The sequence below is a fragment of the Dama dama genome, chromosome 25, assembly GCF_033118175.1.
Source record: "Dama dama isolate Ldn47 chromosome 25, ASM3311817v1, whole genome shotgun sequence".
NCBI classification, from domain to species: domain Eukaryota; kingdom Metazoa; phylum Chordata; class Mammalia; order Artiodactyla; family Cervidae; genus Dama; species Dama dama.
This window is the reverse complement of record NC_083705.1, coordinates 12335552-12353349: the sequence shown is the minus strand read 5'-3', so window position 1 is coordinate 12353349 and position 17798 is coordinate 12335552. Positions and strand designations below refer to the sequence as shown.

Genomic DNA, 17798 nt, shown 5'->3' with positions numbered 1-17798 from the left:
TATTTTTGGGCATATTTTTAGTTTTTCCTGTAGTGTAACTCCCCACATATGAAATTGCTGAATCAATGATGTGCATGTTTTCCAAGTCTTAAATGTGTATTGACAAGTTGCACCTGGGGGGTTATACAAATTACACTCCTGTAAGCAGTACAAATGAGTGACAAGTAGATAAAATTTGAAAATAAATCAGAGGAAATTGCTGCTTTAGGGAGTTTAATGTCCAGCAAAGGAAGCGGGGATTTTGGAGTCAGATAGAATTGCACGTCTGCTACTTTTGACCTCTGGCATGTGGTTTGATGTCTCTGATCCTTAGTTTCTTCCTCTTTAAAACTAAAATACCAGTCTGGTATTAACTGTCACCAGTGTGACAGTTAATGAGATCAAGGTAACTATACCTGTCTGGCACATAGTAGGTACTCTGAAAATACAAATTTGCATCTCCTTCCCAAATTATCCTTTTTTGTAAATTTCATTTACATTTAACATTTTTAAATTGGAAATGTTAAATTTATAATTTAGCCATCTCCCTTAGTTCTGAAAAATGTTCTTTAACTGGGCAAAAGGTGCTAACTGACAAAGGCTCAGATGTACTTAATTTAACCGTCGTTTGGTTCTCGCCTGTCTCAGATTTTGTGGATCTTGGATATCAAACCCCATTGGGATTGGGTTCAAACTGATCTGACCTGGAACTTGCTAGGGGAATCTGTTCCTTCTTGGCAACTGAACCTCAGACTGGTCCTAGTACAACTGAGGACCCATGTGGCTATGCCGGAAATAGATTATTTTGACATCCTGTTCTTGTCATGCTGCTTAGAATAGAGATTCTGCTTCCCCCCCCCCCCCCCCCCCCATACATCTAATCCTTCCTCTCTCCAGCATCTGTAAGAGCTCTGAAAAAACCTGGTGACAGTTTTGAATTATGGGTGGTAGTTGTGAAGTGGACAACAGTGATTTTTTTTCCCCCTTTGAAATTACTCGGGAATAAGCTGTTACCATTTTGTTGCTCACTGCTGTTTCTGAAAGTCACTAGGTAAAATGTTTTTCTGGCACTCAACGTTTTAACACATTTTTAAACCACAGGTATTTGAGACAGACTGAATTAATTCTTGGGAAGAGAATTTGTTTTTATTTAAATTGTCAAGTTACTATTTGTAACTTATAATTTATATTATTCGTTATATAGTTAAACAAAAAAAGCATTACTTAAAATTATACAGTGTAGTTTTAAAATATTATAAGTACTAGGTGTTCATTGGAGAAAAAGTTAGAAAATATGCATGAATAGAAACTATAAAAGAAAAATTACCCTTCGTCTCTCTACCAAAGAAAACTGTGAAGATCCATTTTAGTTTTGGGTTCTGGTATCTTAACTTTAGGGGCTTCCCTGGTGACTCAGATAAAGAATCCGCCTGCTAATGCAGGAAATGCGGGTTCAATCACTGGGTTAGGAAGATTCCCTGAAGGAGGAAATGGCAACTCACTCTAGTATTGTTGCCTGGGAAATCCCATGGACAGAGGAGCCTGGCAGGCTATAGTCCATGGGGTTGCAAAGAGTCAGACACAACTTAGCAACTAAACAACATCTTACTTTAGATAATTGTGTGTGTATATATGTGTGCGTGCACAGTGTCACTCAGTTGTGGCCGACTCTTTGTGACCACATGGACTGATGAGAATTGTCTGGACATTAAAAGTGTTTTTTTAAATAGTAGATTTTAAGGAAAGTTTGAGCTGTGGAATTGAATTCTGATTCCATTACAAGTTGGTTGGGTTTGAATCTCTAAAACTTGGCAGAAAGTAAATTTCAGTTTTCCACATTCTTATCCTTTTTTCTTTTCTTATTTCACTGCCCCCTTCTCCCCATGCCCTTTTCTTCCTTTCACATATATCCCATCCTGAAAATACCGTATGCTGTATTACCTATAAATATGTGGTTCTACAGTACAGTTGCTAAGAATTAAAGCATTAACATTCTTGGTTATATGTCACATGGTTACTTTCAAATTCTGTTACAATAAAAAGGAGAAGAAAGCCTATCACATATTGACGGTTGGACCCAATAGTGCTAGGTGTTCATCGGAGAGAAACTAATGAACTAGGTGTTCATTAGAAGATATGGATGAATAGAAATTATAAATGAAAAATTATAGTTATAATTTTTATAATTTATAGTTATAAATTATAGTTATAACTATATAGTTATAATTCAGTTCTTTAAAATGCTTTGGAAAATACCTTTAAACTATGAATTAACATTGATCCTATGACCTGATTATTATGATTCTTGGTTTTAAAAACAGTACAGTTACTTGGTGAGAGTTTGCTGTTTCTTACAGATTGCCAACAGACATTATAGGAGCAGAAGCCTGCATTGTGGGCTCTTAAAGGCTCTGTGGCCTTATGTTCATTACAGCCACCACAGCTTCCTGAAAAGCAGCAGTCTGAGAATTCAGGCAGTAGGGTAGTTCCTAATTTGGATTAACTCTAATTCTTGCTTTATTTGCTTTGAGATGAGGACCGCCTCCAGCAGAAACTGAACGGATGCTCTATAGCTTTCACATCCAGGTTTAGAGGGCCGGAGTTATATAATCTGTTTGAGCCCACTTACTGTGTCATTCTTCAGGACAAATTCCCACTCCTGGATAGAGATTCTCAGTGGAGAGTGTGTTACCACCAAGTGATTACCGTGAAATAGATCTTTGCTCCCACTCCTGTATTTGGTAGCTCCTGTTTCATTACCTGTTTTATATTTTCATTACTCTGTTTTATATTCGGTTGGTAGGGTATGATGAGAGTTTTACTGGAAAAAAATTGACTTTAGGCAAGTATTTCTGAAGGTAAGTATTGGCCCTTGTGTCTACTCTTTGTAGCTTAGCTGAAAGAAATTTGCATTAGTTGTAAAATAAAAATAAGAGATTGTCCTTAGGCTCTCTAATAGACTTATCTTTCTCACTTCTCTTCAACACGCTTCATTCCAGCTGCTAAAGGTCATTTCTCTGATTAAAAGTTTATTAGTTGTCTTATCATTGTCTCTAGCAATGGTTTGAATATTAAAAGTTTTTGATGTCTCATTTGAAGGAATTACATGATTGTAAGCACTCTTATTTCATAATATTTATAAAAACATATATGACTTTTATGCTATTTACTTCCTATCTTTATCATTTAGTTCAGTTCAGTTCCTCAGTCATCTCTGACTCTTTGCGACCCCATGGACTGCAGCACGCCTGGCTTCCCTGTCTATCACAACTCCCAGAACTTATTCAAACTCATGTCCATCAAGTCAGTGATGCCATCCAACCATCTCATCCTCTGTTGTCCCCTTCTAAACCTGCCTTCAATCTTTCCCAGCATCAGGGTCTTTTCCAGTGAGTCAGTTCTTCGCATCAAGTGGCCAAAGTATTGGAGTTTCACCTTCAGCATCAATCTTTCCAATGAATATTCAAGACTCGTTTCCTTTAGGATTGACTGGTTGGATCTCCTTGCAGTCCAAGAGACTCAAGAGTGTTCTCCAACACCACAGGTCAAAAACATCAATTCTTCGGTGCTCATCTTTCTTTGTAGTCCAACTCTCACATCCATACATGACTACTGGAAAAACCATAGCTTTGACTAGACGGATCTTTGTCGGCAAAGTAATGTCTCTGTTTTTTAATAGTTGGTCATAGCTTTTCTTCCAGGGAGCAAGCGTCTTTTAATATCATGGCTGCAGTCACCATCTGCAGTGATTTTGGAGTCCAAGAAAATAAAGTCTGTCACTGTTTGCATCGTTTCCCCATCTATTTCCCATGAAGTGATGGGACTGGATGTCATGATCTTAGTTTTCTGAATGTTGAGTTTTAAGCCAGCTTTTTCACTCTCCTCTTTTTTCCATCAAGAGGCACTATAGTTCTTCTTTGCTTTCTGCCATAAAGGTGGTGTTATCTGCATATCTGAGATTATTGATATTTCTCCTGGCAATCTTGATTCCAGCTTGTGCTTCTTCCAGCCCAGCGTTTCTCATGATGTACTCTGCATAGAAGTTAAATAAGCAGGGTGACAATATACAGCCTTGACATGCTCCATTCCCGATTTGGAACCAGTCTGTTGTTCCATGTCCAGTTCTAACTGTTCCTTCCTGACCTGCCTATGGGTTTCTCAAGAGGTGGGTCAGGTGGTCTGGTATTCCCATCTCTTTCAGAATTTTCCAGTTTATTGTGATCCATACAGTCAAAGGCTTTGGCATAGTCAATAAAGCAGAAATAGATGTTTTTCTGGAACTTTCTTGCTTTTTCGATGATCCAGTGGATGTTGGCAATTTGATCTCTGGTTCCTCTGCCTTTTCTAAATCCATCTTGAACATCTGGAAGTTTATGGTTCATGTACTGTTGAAGCCTGGCTTGGAGAATTTTGAGCATTACTTTACTAGTGTGTGAGATGAGTGCAGTTGTGTGGTAGTTTGAGCATTCTTTGGCATTGCCTTTCTTAGGGACTGGAATGAAAACTGACCTTTTCCGGTCCTGTGGCCACTGCTGAGTTTTCCAAATTTGCTGGCATATTGAGTGTAGCACTTTCACAGCATCATCTTTTAGGATTTGAACTAGCTCAACTGGAATTCCATCACCTCCACTAGCTTTGTTCATAGTGATGTTTCCTAAGGCCCAGTTGAATTCGCATTCCAGGATGTCAGGCTCTAGGTGAGTGATCACACCATTGTGATTATCTGGGTCGTGAAGATGTTTTTTGTACAGTTCTTCTGTGTATTCTTGCCACCTCTTCTTAATATCTTCGGCTTCTGTTAGGTATATACCATTTCTGTCCATTATTGTTCCCATCTTTGCATGAAATGTTCCCTTGATATCTCTGATTTTCTTGAAGAGATCTCTAGTCTTTCCCATTCTATTATTTTCCTCTGTTTCTTTGCATTGATTACTGAGAAAGGAAGGCTTTCTTATCTCTCCTTGCTATTCTTTGGAATTCTGTATTCAAGTGGGTATATCTTTATCTTTGGGTTTCCTATATTTATCATTGTGTTACTCGAGTAGACTTCTTTGCTCTCTTATCTTGCATGTGGAAAATGTTCCCCACATGGTCTAGAAAACAGCATGTTTTTTTCATGCTTGCTTGAATTGGCTTGGCATTGACTTGTTTTATACTTTATCTCCTGCCTTTTAGCTTAAGAACCTCACCCCACCCTTGCCAGTGTGTTGCATGACCTGCTTCTACTCCTCTGACATACATTTTGAAGCAGTATGTATACTGAGTTGCAGGAAAATAAAATCTTGTGTCTGCTCAGTCATGTCCACCTCTTTGTGACCCTATGGACCATAACCCTCTGGGCTCCTCTGTCCATGGGATTTTCCAGGTAAGAATGCTGGAGTGGGTGGGTTGGTTACCATTCCCTTCTCTAGGGGATCTTCCCCACCCAGAGATAGAACTCTTGCATCCTTCATCTCCTGCATTGGCAGGTGGATTCTTTGCCGCTGAATCACTGTTGATTTAAAAAAAAAAAATTGGACCATACCCCTGGGTAGGATCGGCTGTTAGCTGGTGAGCTATAGCGCACGGTGTGGGAGCTGTTGTCCTATGAAGCCTCAAGTTCGATAGAGAGGTATGGGGGGAAACCGGAGCCCCTTATACAGAGCGAAGTAAGCCAGAAAGATAAAGAACGTTACAGCATACTAACACATATATATGGAACTTAGAAAGATGGTAACGACAACCCTACATGCAGAACAGAAAAAGAGACACAGAAGTACAGAACAGACTTTTGAACTCTGTGGGAGAAGGTGAGGGTGGGATGTTTCAAAAGAACAGCATGTATACTATCTATGGTGAAACAGATCACCAGCCCAGGTGGGATGCATGAGACAAGTGCTCGGGCCTGGTGCACTGGGAGGACCCGGGGGAATCGGGTGGAGAGGGAGGTGGGAGCGGGGATCGGGATGGGGAATACGTGTAAATCCGTGGCTGATTCATATCAGTGTATGACAAAACCCACTGAAATGTTGTGAAGTAATTAGCCTCCAACTAATTAAAAAAAAAATAAATTAAAAAAAAAAAAAAAGTATGGGGAGACCTCTGTGATTTGGCCCCTCTCTATGTCTCTAAGCTTTCTTCAGCTCACGCTTAGAAACTTTAGTCATACTAGATTAATTGCAGTTCCTTGCATAGGACTGTCATTTCTTAGCTACTCGGCTTTGCTTATGCTATTCATTCTGCCTGGAATATCTCTTTCTCTCCTTTTTTCCCTTGGCCGCCTCCTACTCATCCTTTATGGTTAGTTCAGGCATCTTCCTCCTTTGGCCGTGTTAAGACTGTGTGTATGTGTGCGTGTGCGTGTGTGTGTGTGTGTGTGTGTTGTATTTACATGGCATATTCTCAAAGTTCCCTCCTATGAGTTCCCAGGGGAGAGAGAAGGTCTTAATTGTTTTTCTGTCCACAGATATAAGTTCAGATAAGTTTTTTGTTGAGTGGAGTAGAATTTAAGCGCCTCAACTTGGTTATCTCAAGTGCAATGATAGGAGATAGAAGAGGTGGGTAATGGGTCTGTGGAAAGTAGTTTAAAGAAAAAAATTGGAGCGATTTATGGAAAACCTATAATAGGGCATATTTCTAAATCAGAGAGACAATTAACATAAAATACCCCTTTGAGTAACTTGTAAAAGAATTGCCTCTTTGAGAAGGAATCAGGGCAAGATATTCAAAAACAATTCCATCTAGACACAGACCAAAGTTAGCTTTTGTGAGTTCTTCTCAAAGCCAGCCAATCGGAGGCAAGGTGCCCGCAGCCACTTTCCCCTTTTGATTTGTGGTTCCTATGGCAATAGGAAGAGAGCCTAGGACATTTCTCTCCTACCTCTGTTAATAACTTTGCTTTTGAAAAATGCCAAAAGCTATTATTCTTTTTGTCCTTATAGCACTACAGTGTCTCTCAGCATAGTGGCCCTGATTTTGGTTTTTGATTATACAGTGTGTATGACAAAATTAATAAACACTGTCAGTTTTCTTGATTAATGTTATTTTCTTTGGCTATACAACATATAAATATAAATCAATCTAATTGGTTATTTGCTCTTCTTGTTAGAACCCCATGTGAATTAGTTACTGTTGTTTGTGGACAACCCTAAATTAGAGTATTGTTTGCTAAATGTGAAAATTAAAACAAACATTTCTTAGGGGTTTTATACCCCTTAAGCATCTTCATTGTGATCCCACTGTGCTTCTCTTGAGCTCCAGGCTGAAATCTCAAGAGGAAAGAGGCTTAGTTTGTATTGTTGTTAGCTTAATAAGTAGGTCAATAAGTGTTTCTTAAAATTGATAAATACCCATGGTATCAGGATAAGTTCTTCAGATATTTTTAATAATGAGATAATGTTCCAAAAGTTTAAAGATAGACCATTGTTAGCATTTTAAAAAAAGAAAGAGCGAGAGATATTATTGTGTGGCGTGCCTCTATTGAAGCTCACATGAAGAGAGCTTTGCCTTATTCAGTGAAAGAATGATGGATAATCAGTTATTCCATAATAGTCAACATGAATTCTCAACCAGGTCCCTAAGTTTAAAATTAGCAGCTTCAAGAATCCATTACTGCTTGTGGTCAAAACTGCATTTTAATGTTCTTAGGTTGATAATTATGGAACTTTTACATTTAGCCATGTTTTACAAATAGATCAATGTCCTCTTGGACTGTTAGCCCTAAGAGTACCTTATTTAGACTAGCAAGCATAGGTGTCTTTATTAAAAGATGGATGTATTTCCTAGAGTGGCATTTTCTGTTGAGTAAAAACTATTCTTTAGCACGGTGGTTGGTTATTTAGCTCCAAGGTAATTGACTGTGAAAGTAGGGCAGTTCTAATATTTGTTATAAATACTGGTATCACTCTCTTTACTCCAGAATATCTTCCATGGGTGTTATAAAGATTAAGTTCTTAGAAACTGCACTGTCTTTAAAAGTCTTTTTCTGAATATACAAGTTCAATGTCAAGCTTTAAAAAATACCTGTAATAAATATTTAATATTTTGAAATTAGGTTCTCAGGTTTATTTTATGTTGTTTTCCATATTTTTATAAGTATTAATTAGGTCATTAGATGATTAGGAAACTACTCACTACTTTTCTTCTTTGGGCTTTAGTTTCTTCACTTCTGGGGGTGGGGGGGATGTTTGAACTAATTGGTCCAGAGCTCACAATCCATGATTCTTTGATTTAGCGAATGTGAAAATTGGTCTCTCTCTCTCTTTTTTTTTTAAGTTTTGGATCTCAGGTTATTAGCAGAACCTAATCAGAATACATTACCTTATGCCTTCATGGTTTTTACCCTTTGAGGTAAATACATACTAAACTCTGCAGCAGGAACCTGTTTTTACTGAATCAAGGAAAATTGATTTGCAGATGAGTTTTGGTGTTAATTTGGTGTTAGTTGCTGAATACAAGTGTAATCCTTGAAGTCTGTTCTCAGGTCTAAGTATTCTGTGATTTGGATAACTACAGAGTTTCCAAAAAGGGAACTTAAATTGAACTATGAGGATGTTGGGCATTTAAATTAAATAATCTATGTAATCTACGTATATATACACATGTAATGTGTTTGGGCATTTTCTGTGCTCTAAATGTTTTGCTAGGTATCTCTGGATACAGTTTGTTGCAGTGGAAAGAAAACATGTTTGCTTAGAGTCAGACAGGATTAACTTCTTGTCCTAGTTCTGTCATCAATTAGCCCTTGTTTTCTTGCACTTTCAATAAGTTGCTGTTTAAACAAATCAAGCTCTGCTTTCCTGATCTTTGGTTTCCTCATCTGTAAAATGGAATCATACTTGTCTTACAAGGGTTTTTGTGAGGGTTTACTATGTCAACTGTCTGGCATATAACAAGACCTTGATAAATGGCAGCTATTGTCATTATATTATCCAAACATTTGTTCAGCATCTTTTATGGCACTCTTTTAAATTGTTGGGGTGATGACATATGTATGCCTGGAGTATCATTGATATAATTCTACCATATTGGCTACGGGAAGCTTTGAAATGGAAGCATACTATTGGAAATACATGGTATTTTCTTCATTACCAAAAACCTGCTCAGTTTTTTATTCCATTTGAGTCCACTGGTTTCGTATTCTTTAAATGAGTTTTGCAAATAATCTCAATACTCTATTACATTATCGGTGGGATTTAACTAGAAAGTACAGGTGGTGGATAGGCAGGAACCCAGGCTTACCTGAGTTCAAGCATAGTGGTCTTTGTTTATATTGTAGTTGGGGTAACCATAGAATTTACCTCCCAAACCAGAACACTTTTGAGAGTGAAAGTTATGCTGAGACTGGTGTAAACTTGGACTGTCCCAGGAAAGTGGGTATATTTAACCATCCTAATTATAGCTAGAATAAACAAGTTTATGAGGTTGGGTCTGAGACTTCTGGAGTATTTTGGTTGAACCCAAACACCCACCTTCAGATTTTTTTTTTTTTTTTTATTCATTTGCCAAGGTAAATTAATTGACCTTAGGTTTGAAAAAGTACTTATTGAATACCACAAATCTAATGGTTTAAAAATACTAGCTATATTGTATTTGTTTATATTTTACTTTTTTTCTTAATTCCCTTAAAACCAGCAAGCTCTTAAAGAATAATGGGAATGGGTAAATGAAATAAACTTTTAATTCTTACTTGTGTTAAATGAACATAGCAAGCAAAGTCCAAAATGAAAGTCATGATTATTCTAAAGTTTTTTTTCCCCCCCCTTTGGGAAGGCAGAGATCTGGGTGACACTCAAAATCAGATGTGTTTTTATCAGCTCTTTTGTTTCCTTTATCTATCAGTCTATCGCTCATCTTTCTTGTTCTTTTTGCCTGTGTCTTTAGGTCTCCTGTGATTTTATTTAGGGAAGTGCAAAAACTGTACCCAGATGATAAAGTTTCAGGTGATCAAAGTTTTTATAATAGGGGCATCATAGTTTTGTGGAATGAATGTGGGTTTTGATAGCGGCAACCAAAGTTTGAAATTCTGACTTTCCCCTCCTTTGCTGTTTGTGCAAATGACTTACCTTTGAACCTCAGTTTCTTGACACCGTGGTGTGGTAATTAGAGAACACATTTAAAGTGCCTGGCCCCATAGTAGGTAATGTAATGATGGCAATTGTAATTATACGACATAGACCAAAAACCATTGGGGCTTCCCTGGTGGCTCAGATGATAAAGAATCTGCCTGCAATGCTGGAGACGTGGGTTTGACCCCTGGGTTGGGAAGATCCCCTGGAGGAGGGCATGGCAACCCACTCCAGTATTCTTGCCTGGAGAATTCCATGGACAAAGGAGCCTGGTGGGCTACAGTCCATGGGGTCACAAAGAGTTGGACACGACAGAGCTGCTAAGCTCATGATGTTAGAGTCACAGTCTCACCGCTAATCTTGTTTTTCCCTCAAACTTTACAGTTCCCTTTAATGGGTTTCCACTGAAACATTCTTTCTCTCCCTCTTGATTCTGCTCACTGTACCTTCCTGAGGAGTTAGTGGTTGGCAGCAGAAACCTCCTTTCCGTAGGACAGAAAGTGGGCCCTCTCCCAGGTCTCCGTAAGTTTTGCTGGACTGCCACCCCGACCTCCGAGCTGCCATGGGTGCACCCCCTGCCCGACTAACACTCATGTCGCCTGTGTGAAGGAGTGATTTGTGCGGCCTCTAACTGCTTCTTCTCTCCCTTCCTTTTTGTCACCCTGCAGTGTTCTGTGCCAAGGTCTTTGTGGCTAGGCTGCGCCAACCTGGTAGAGAGCATGTGCGCACTGAGTTGCCTGCAGAGCATGCCCAGTGTCAGATGTCTCCAGGTGCCTCTCTTCTTTCTTGTTGTAAATGTGTTTTTACGTATACCATGAACATTTGTTGAAACTTGCAGTAGTGTGTTTAATCCAATGTTAAGTCTGCTAAATGTTCTGTGTAACCCTCTGCTTTCCTCCAGCCTGGGTGCCCTACATGGAGGAGTTCATACCAAGAGGGGCCCTTCTGAGCAAATGGGTCTTTGGCTGGGCCCTATTCTGCTCCTCTTTTTCTGCTCCTGCTTTTTATCCTCCCAACCCCCACCTTGAATCTGTGATTCTCATGTTTAATAGTTGTGCATGTACCCCCAAAACCTTGACATTTTCCATTTGGCTACTTTTAACAGTTCTTTCTTGAGTTGGGAGGGTTTCATAATTAAAGTGGTGATTTTTCTATTTTGAAACTCATCCTTTTGGCTTGCTTTCTCTCCCTCCTTCCACAAAGGAGTGGAGAGGGAATCACTAACAGTATAAAGCCTCAAATTGAAGTTTATAAAGATCACAGCTTTATGCTGGCAATAACTGTCAGTTTGGGCCACCTCCCAAAGACCAGATCTGACACCTGTCCTTAGGGTCCACCCAGTTTTCCAGGCCGAGGCTGGCAGAGAATTCCACAGATAAAAGTAAAACTCTTTGAGGGTGTGGGAGGGGTTGCTCCAATAAAAGCTATTAACAGGAGTGTAGCTGGACTGACCTCACGTATTGGGATGAATTCTAAGAGTCAAGGCAGAAAACATTGTGACTTTATTGGGGAAGCTCTATTTAGAGAAAGCATGTATTTAATTTAGTATGGTTTCAGTAGCGGTATTCAGTTTTCATCACTGTATATTCCAGACAGTTTGATATATCTTTAAAAAGCAGTATTGAATTCCTGGCATCCTGTTGAGACTGCCCTGTTTGAGGAAAACACTGTAGAATCAGGAAATGATTTAGAGGGATCTTATTGATGGTATGGTTTACTTTACTGTTCTCAAGGTAATCTTTCTATTTATGTTTACAATCTTTAAATGCACTTGGGGAGCCAGAAAGGGAGAAAATTTCCTTCATATTGGGATTGTGAACATTCTGAGCTGCACTGGTGTGGTTATTGATTCAGATTGCTTTCTTTAGAAAACAGTTAACTTGAGAATGAAGTCAATATAAGATCCAGTTGTCTTAGAGTCTGTTTGAAAAGTAGAGTTAGGACTCTAAGGGTCCACGGATTGGGTGTTTCAGTAATGCTCCAGTGTAATGCATATTTACTCTTGGAAAAGCAACTTCTCTGCATGTGGTATAACTTTAACAAAAATGTTTTTGAAATAGCAGACTGAGATTATTGCATGTGCTCTCCTTGGTGCTAAATAATGGATATTTGCATTATAGTAATAGTGTGTACATCTTTGTCTCCTATTTTTCTGAAAATGCTTACTTGAATGTTATAGTTGCTTTTTAGTGGATTGATCCAGTTTTTATCCAGAAATTTAAGCAGGTGAAGAATTGTAGTTGTTTATGACATCTGGAAGTGCAGATTATTTTTATTGCATTCAGTTAAAAGTAATTGACCAATGGAAGGCATTATTCAGTATATTTTAGTAGCAGTATTGTGAATTCTCTGGAGTTGGGGTGAGTGGGAGGGAGCAAATAGGGTTTCTACCTTGGAAATGGAAACCCAGATAAGTTAATTCTTTGACTCATTTCTCCCAGTGAAAATCGTTTAAGAGAAAAAAATAAACGTTGCCTCCAATAGACCTTAAAATAAGGTGAAATATTGAGAGATATTCATTGAAATGTTAATGGAACAAATAGTGTCTTCAGAGGTATATTGGGGAATTTTGTTTATTTAGATTTTAATTTTTTTAGTTTATGGAAGAATATGCAGCACAGTAAAGTGAAATATGTACTCAGCTGATTGGAGTTAGCAAATCATTCTATTTTGCTCCATTTGTGAAAGGAAAGTAAACATATGTAAATGAACTTGGAAGACTTCTTCTTTGGTTTTATATATTATTTTAATTGTCTACTTCCAATATCCAAAACAAGTACTAAAAGTTAGTGACTTAATTTGAATAGGGGCTTTTTCAAAGAATGCCTATTTCTTATAAGCTACATTTTATTTTTGTCACAAAGATGACTTCTGCATTCATATTCTCAGCAAGCCCATTTTAAGAAGGCCCTAGGAAAGCAGGAATAGGCTACCCGAAGAGCCTGATTGACTGTGCTAGAGCTTTGGCATTGCATGAAAGAGCCCCTTAAATGACCACACGTACCAAGAAACAGTTCCAACATGAGCCAACTAGCCTGTCTATTGGCTGATACTTCATACCTTTTGAAAAGCAGGAGTAAAGTTAGTGTTGTAGGTGCCTTTGGGCAGAATGTATTCCTCTAGTTTCTTCTGTTTGTGAGAGAGGAAAAGGAATGCTAAAGACTTAAAAAAATAAAAATCATTTATTTACCTCAATAAAACTGTTTAAAAAAAAAAACCTACTCACCACCAGTTGTAGTCAGGGCTTCATATATATTAGCTTTGTGACAACCCTAGGAGGTAGGTATTATTCCCATTTTTTTGGGTGTAGAAACTGGGTCTCAGAGGTGATATGTATGATTGGACTCAGGTTAATCTGTGAAGTGGTAGAGCTAGCATTTGAATCCAAGATTTGCGCGATTCCAAAATTGACTTTCTTTCCTCTACTCTGGAATGCTACTATTTCTAGAGTTTTCCATTTTAGTTTTGTTTGTGAAAACTTCGCTACTGAGATATCCGGTGTGTGACTTGTTTAGTCATTGTTTGAAAAGAAAAAAAGAAAAACCTGCCGATTATCTCTGGAGGGAGGAAATTACATTCCTCTTACCAACCTGAGCCCTCCTGCATCTTAAAGCTACTGAGGTTGCTGAGTGGCTTTTCTGAAAATTCATTTCTGTGAGTATTTACTGAGCAGTTGGTATGTGCCAGGGCCTACATTGGTGCTGGGTATATAAAGATGAGCAGTGCAGATTTAGTCCCTGCTCTCTTGGAGTTCATTGTAGTAAGCAGACCTGTGGACAAAAATTCAGCCTGAACCACAAAAAAAGTCCAGGTGTGTATGTGTGTGTAATGAAATTCTGATGTTAGCCAAATATACATGCACATACACACACTTGCATATATACACATACATACCTACTTTTAAAAATTGTGACTAACCCTCAACATTTTTTTAGAACAGTTGAACTAGAATATCTGAATGCCTCTGAACTAAGCTGAACTAAATCAATATTTCAGTTGGTTCAGTTATTCAGATTCAACCAGTTAATTGTTACATCATATAATCAAGAGTTCAGACCACGTATCTATCTATCACATATTATATATGATAGTATAATTATCATTTAAGTTTCAGATATGACTGTATATGTATTATCAGTATCATAAAATATCCACCTTGTTTTTAAGTGTTGGGCTCTGGGTACTAGGTTATCTCATTGAATTATTTATGGAGAAGTTGTCTAGTTTGGCTTTTTTGTATATGAAGTTATGGAATTTAATTGACTTGCCTAAGGTTGCACATCTATTTAGGTGGCAGAACTAGGTTAAGAACCTGGATCTGGGGACTTCCCTGGTGGTCCAGTAGCTGGGACGCTGCACTCACAGTGCAGGGGCCAGACTGCAGTCCCTGGTTGGGGAGCTAGATCCCTCATGCTCCAACTAAGAGGTCTCATAATGAGACCCTGCACAGCCAAATAAGTAAGTAAATATTAACAACCAAAAAGCCTAAATCTGGATAACTGCAAAACCAGTGTTCTGGGCAGCGTGCTGTAGTGACCTTAACTTGGCAGCTGCCATTTTGGGGTTGAAAAAAATTCCCTTTTATTTTTATCATTAAAAGTTGAAGGCTGATGCACCTGGAATGTAGAGGTTCTGTGTAGGGAAGTGACATATTTTCTTGATAATGCCATTTACAAGTTCTCAGCTAGGGGGAGTGTTAGTGATAAGCCTTTTTAAAGAGTTGGACTGATTTTGATGACTGAGATGACAGAAGGGATACTGTGAATAAGTGTCAGTGCCTCTCTCCCAGCCCCATTTGGAGAGTGGTTGTTCAGTCGCTCAGTGGCGTCCGATAGCCTGTCAGGCTCCTCTGTCCATTTCCTGTCCCAGGGGATCTTCCTGACCCAGGGATTGAACCCGCATCTCCTGCATTGGCAGGTGAATTCTTTACCACTGAGCCACCAGGGAAGCCCTGCTGTGGAGAGTGCGGTGTAGCAATTAATAGGACTTTCTGACAGCTGCCTTTCTCGTTTCTTTTCTGTCCAGTGTGTATAGTCATCCACACTGATCTGAGAACACTACAGTTGGAACTTATAGCAACCGACATAAGAGAGTATTTTTTAGAGAAGGGAGACAGCTTGGTAGAAAGAATCGTGATTCTAGAGCAGACACACCTCAGTTCTCCTCTTCTGTCTGATGCTTAATAGCTCTGTGACTCTCGGTGGTCAAGTGTCTTACTCTCCTGACCCTCAGTTTCCTGATCCTTTACATGGAGATGGTTATATCTGCCCACACGGTTTTATGAAGCAGAGGGAGATAGCATCTACACCCTACCATTGGCTGGCTGTTGAAGGAATAAAAATTGGTTTCTTTCATTGCGTGCCCCGGGTTCCCTGTTTAAGAAGAGGAAGCCCAGCCTGACAGCCTCAGAGTCCAGGGCAGGATCAGGATACGGTGAAAGGCTGGGTGTGTGGTATGGCCCCTGCTGCCAGGTGCTCTTATTTTGTGCAGGGCTGTCTCCTTAGGTCAGACATGGCTGTTCCAACTCAGTGTCTTTGTCGTTTTTTTTAACTAAGTATTGGGGAATTATTATTTCTTGTTCATTATTTTGTTGAACTCTAGGGCCAATAATGGGAAGGCTTGAAATAACCTTTCAATGGTAGAGTGTAGTGTTTCTTTACAAGAAAATTTACTCAATATAGTTTATTAAAAAAAAAAAAATCCATTGGTAGCCTCACCACCCAGAGAGAACATTTGTTGCTGTTTTAAGATCTCTTCCTCCTGCCTATTGGGCAGGAAGGAATTCATCAGATTGTGCAGGTTCTGTTCATTGTTACGGTGATGAAAATGATTATAAGAGTGGTGTTTTAATGTCCTGTGGAACCCCACAGTGTGACTTTGGAATCATGAGAAGGATGAAAGAGGGCTTAGCATAGTGCCGCTCACACTTTTACTCACCTGGAATAGCTCTGGATTTAGCTGCACGAGATAGCAAGACTCTCAGCAAGATTTTATGTGAGAAATTCTGTGGAAATTTCCAAACACACAAAAATAAAGAGACCCTTTCAACTCAACTGCGAACAGTTTTCAAAATGAAGCTATTCTTAGTCCAACTTTCTCTTTCTTGAACTTTGTTTTTTCTGGAGCATTTTTAAACAAATCTAAGATAGCTTTAAAAAAAGAAGGAGCATGACAAATCACTGTTTTATGTTAGCAAAAAAAAGAATCATAAAAAAGGTTCAAAGAATTAAAAATAGTATAGCTAATATAGAAAGTTATGAAAGACATATGTTTCCTTTGAACCCAGGTCTCACTTCCCAAAGTGTTACTTTGGAGGTTCCCCTGTTATCCTTTAGATAGAAACTTAAAAAAAATACAAATATGACCATATTATACATATTACTTTTCAATTAGTAGCTTTTTCAAATTGGTAAGATACATTGCCCATCTTTCCATATCAGCATATAAGACCATGTGAACCCTGTTCTTTTTAATAGACACAAAAATATTTCATTATGTTAGCTTTATCATTTAAAAAATATATATCCAGTTCCCTATTAAAGGAATTTTGGGGCTCAATTTTTTTGTCTCATGGCACTTTATTTGAATGAATGTATATCTTTAGACTTGAATAATTATGTATGTAGAATAAGTTCCTAGAAGTACAATTGCTTGGTCAAAGAATATCAGTGTTTCTTTATTAAACGATCCATTTACAGAAAAGTAATAATCTCTCCTATCCATCCCCCCAACAAATGTTAACAGTTAATGTTGTCTAGCATTACAAATTTCAGTTTTTTCATTCATAGGATTTGTAACTCTACAATTATAGGGATTTTCTTATTTTTTTAAGATAGGGAAAATGGGCTCAGTGTAGAAAAACCACAATACAGTCTCCTTTGTTTACTTATCATCGTATTATAGACATGTCTCCAGATTTTGTAAAGCCTAACTCTTACCAGTGGAAATTTCACCAACTTTTATCATCCATGGATTTGAGAGGAGTACAGTTTTTTTTTTTTTTTCTGAATTACAATACAATGTATATAAATATGGAAATCTTAATTGTTGAGTATAACTCAGTGATCTGTCACAAAATGAACAGTATTTATTTTGATAGAAGTGGCTAAATTATTTCCATGGAGGGTGGACCACTTTATAATCTAGTTTATTGCTATAAGCTTTGGATATCATTTAAAAATATTTAAGGTTTACTTTTAAAATATTATTAAAAATAATAATATTTGTTATTACTTGTTAATACTTGTTCAAAATTAAACTAATAATAAAAAATGACAAATAGTAACATGGTGAATTAAGACTTTCTACCATCATTTTAAGTCACTGCATAATATTCCATTTAATATACATATTGCTGAATTTAAGAAACCCTCCCTCTTTGTCAAGACTTTTTGCAGTTTTTGAGACATCCATATTGAGTGGAACATCATTGTAGCTAAGTCTTTGGATACTTCTTTGATTATTTCCCTAGGTGAAAGAGTGTGCACATTGAAACACTTTAGGTTGCTAAATTGTACTTTTGACAAGTTGGGTCAGTTTCCACTCCTAAAAGCAGTGGATGAGAGATTCCCTTTTTATATGTCTTTGATGGCATTGGATAGTTTAATTTTGTTTTTTTTTTTTTTTGCCTTTCCTGTGAATGAAAATGTTAAGATACATATGTATTTACTGGCTATTTCTACTTGTCTTCGATGAGTTATCTCTTCATACCTACTTTATATTTTTCTAAAATGACTTTTTAAAAAAAAATCTGAGTTGTAGGAACTCTTTGTG

At 37.9% G+C, this 17798-nt stretch overlaps 1 protein-coding gene across 9 annotated transcripts in view; it reads left to right on the top strand.

Moving 5' to 3' along the window:
• FBXW11 (F-box and WD repeat domain containing 11) overlaps positions 1–17798 on the top strand; it is a 181692-nt gene that overhangs the window by 27752 nt on the left and 136142 nt on the right. For 5 of the 9 annotated variants that reach the window (XM_061129461.1, XM_061129462.1, XM_061129458.1 and 2 more), the window contains exon 2: positions 10694–10795. The exons of the other annotated variants lie outside the window; for them this stretch is intronic. In XM_061129461.1, coding sequence (XP_060985444.1) covers positions 10694–10795 — 102 coding nt within the window. The remainder of the gene's footprint in view (positions 1–10693; positions 10796–17798) is intronic. 9 annotated transcript variants of the gene reach the window in all.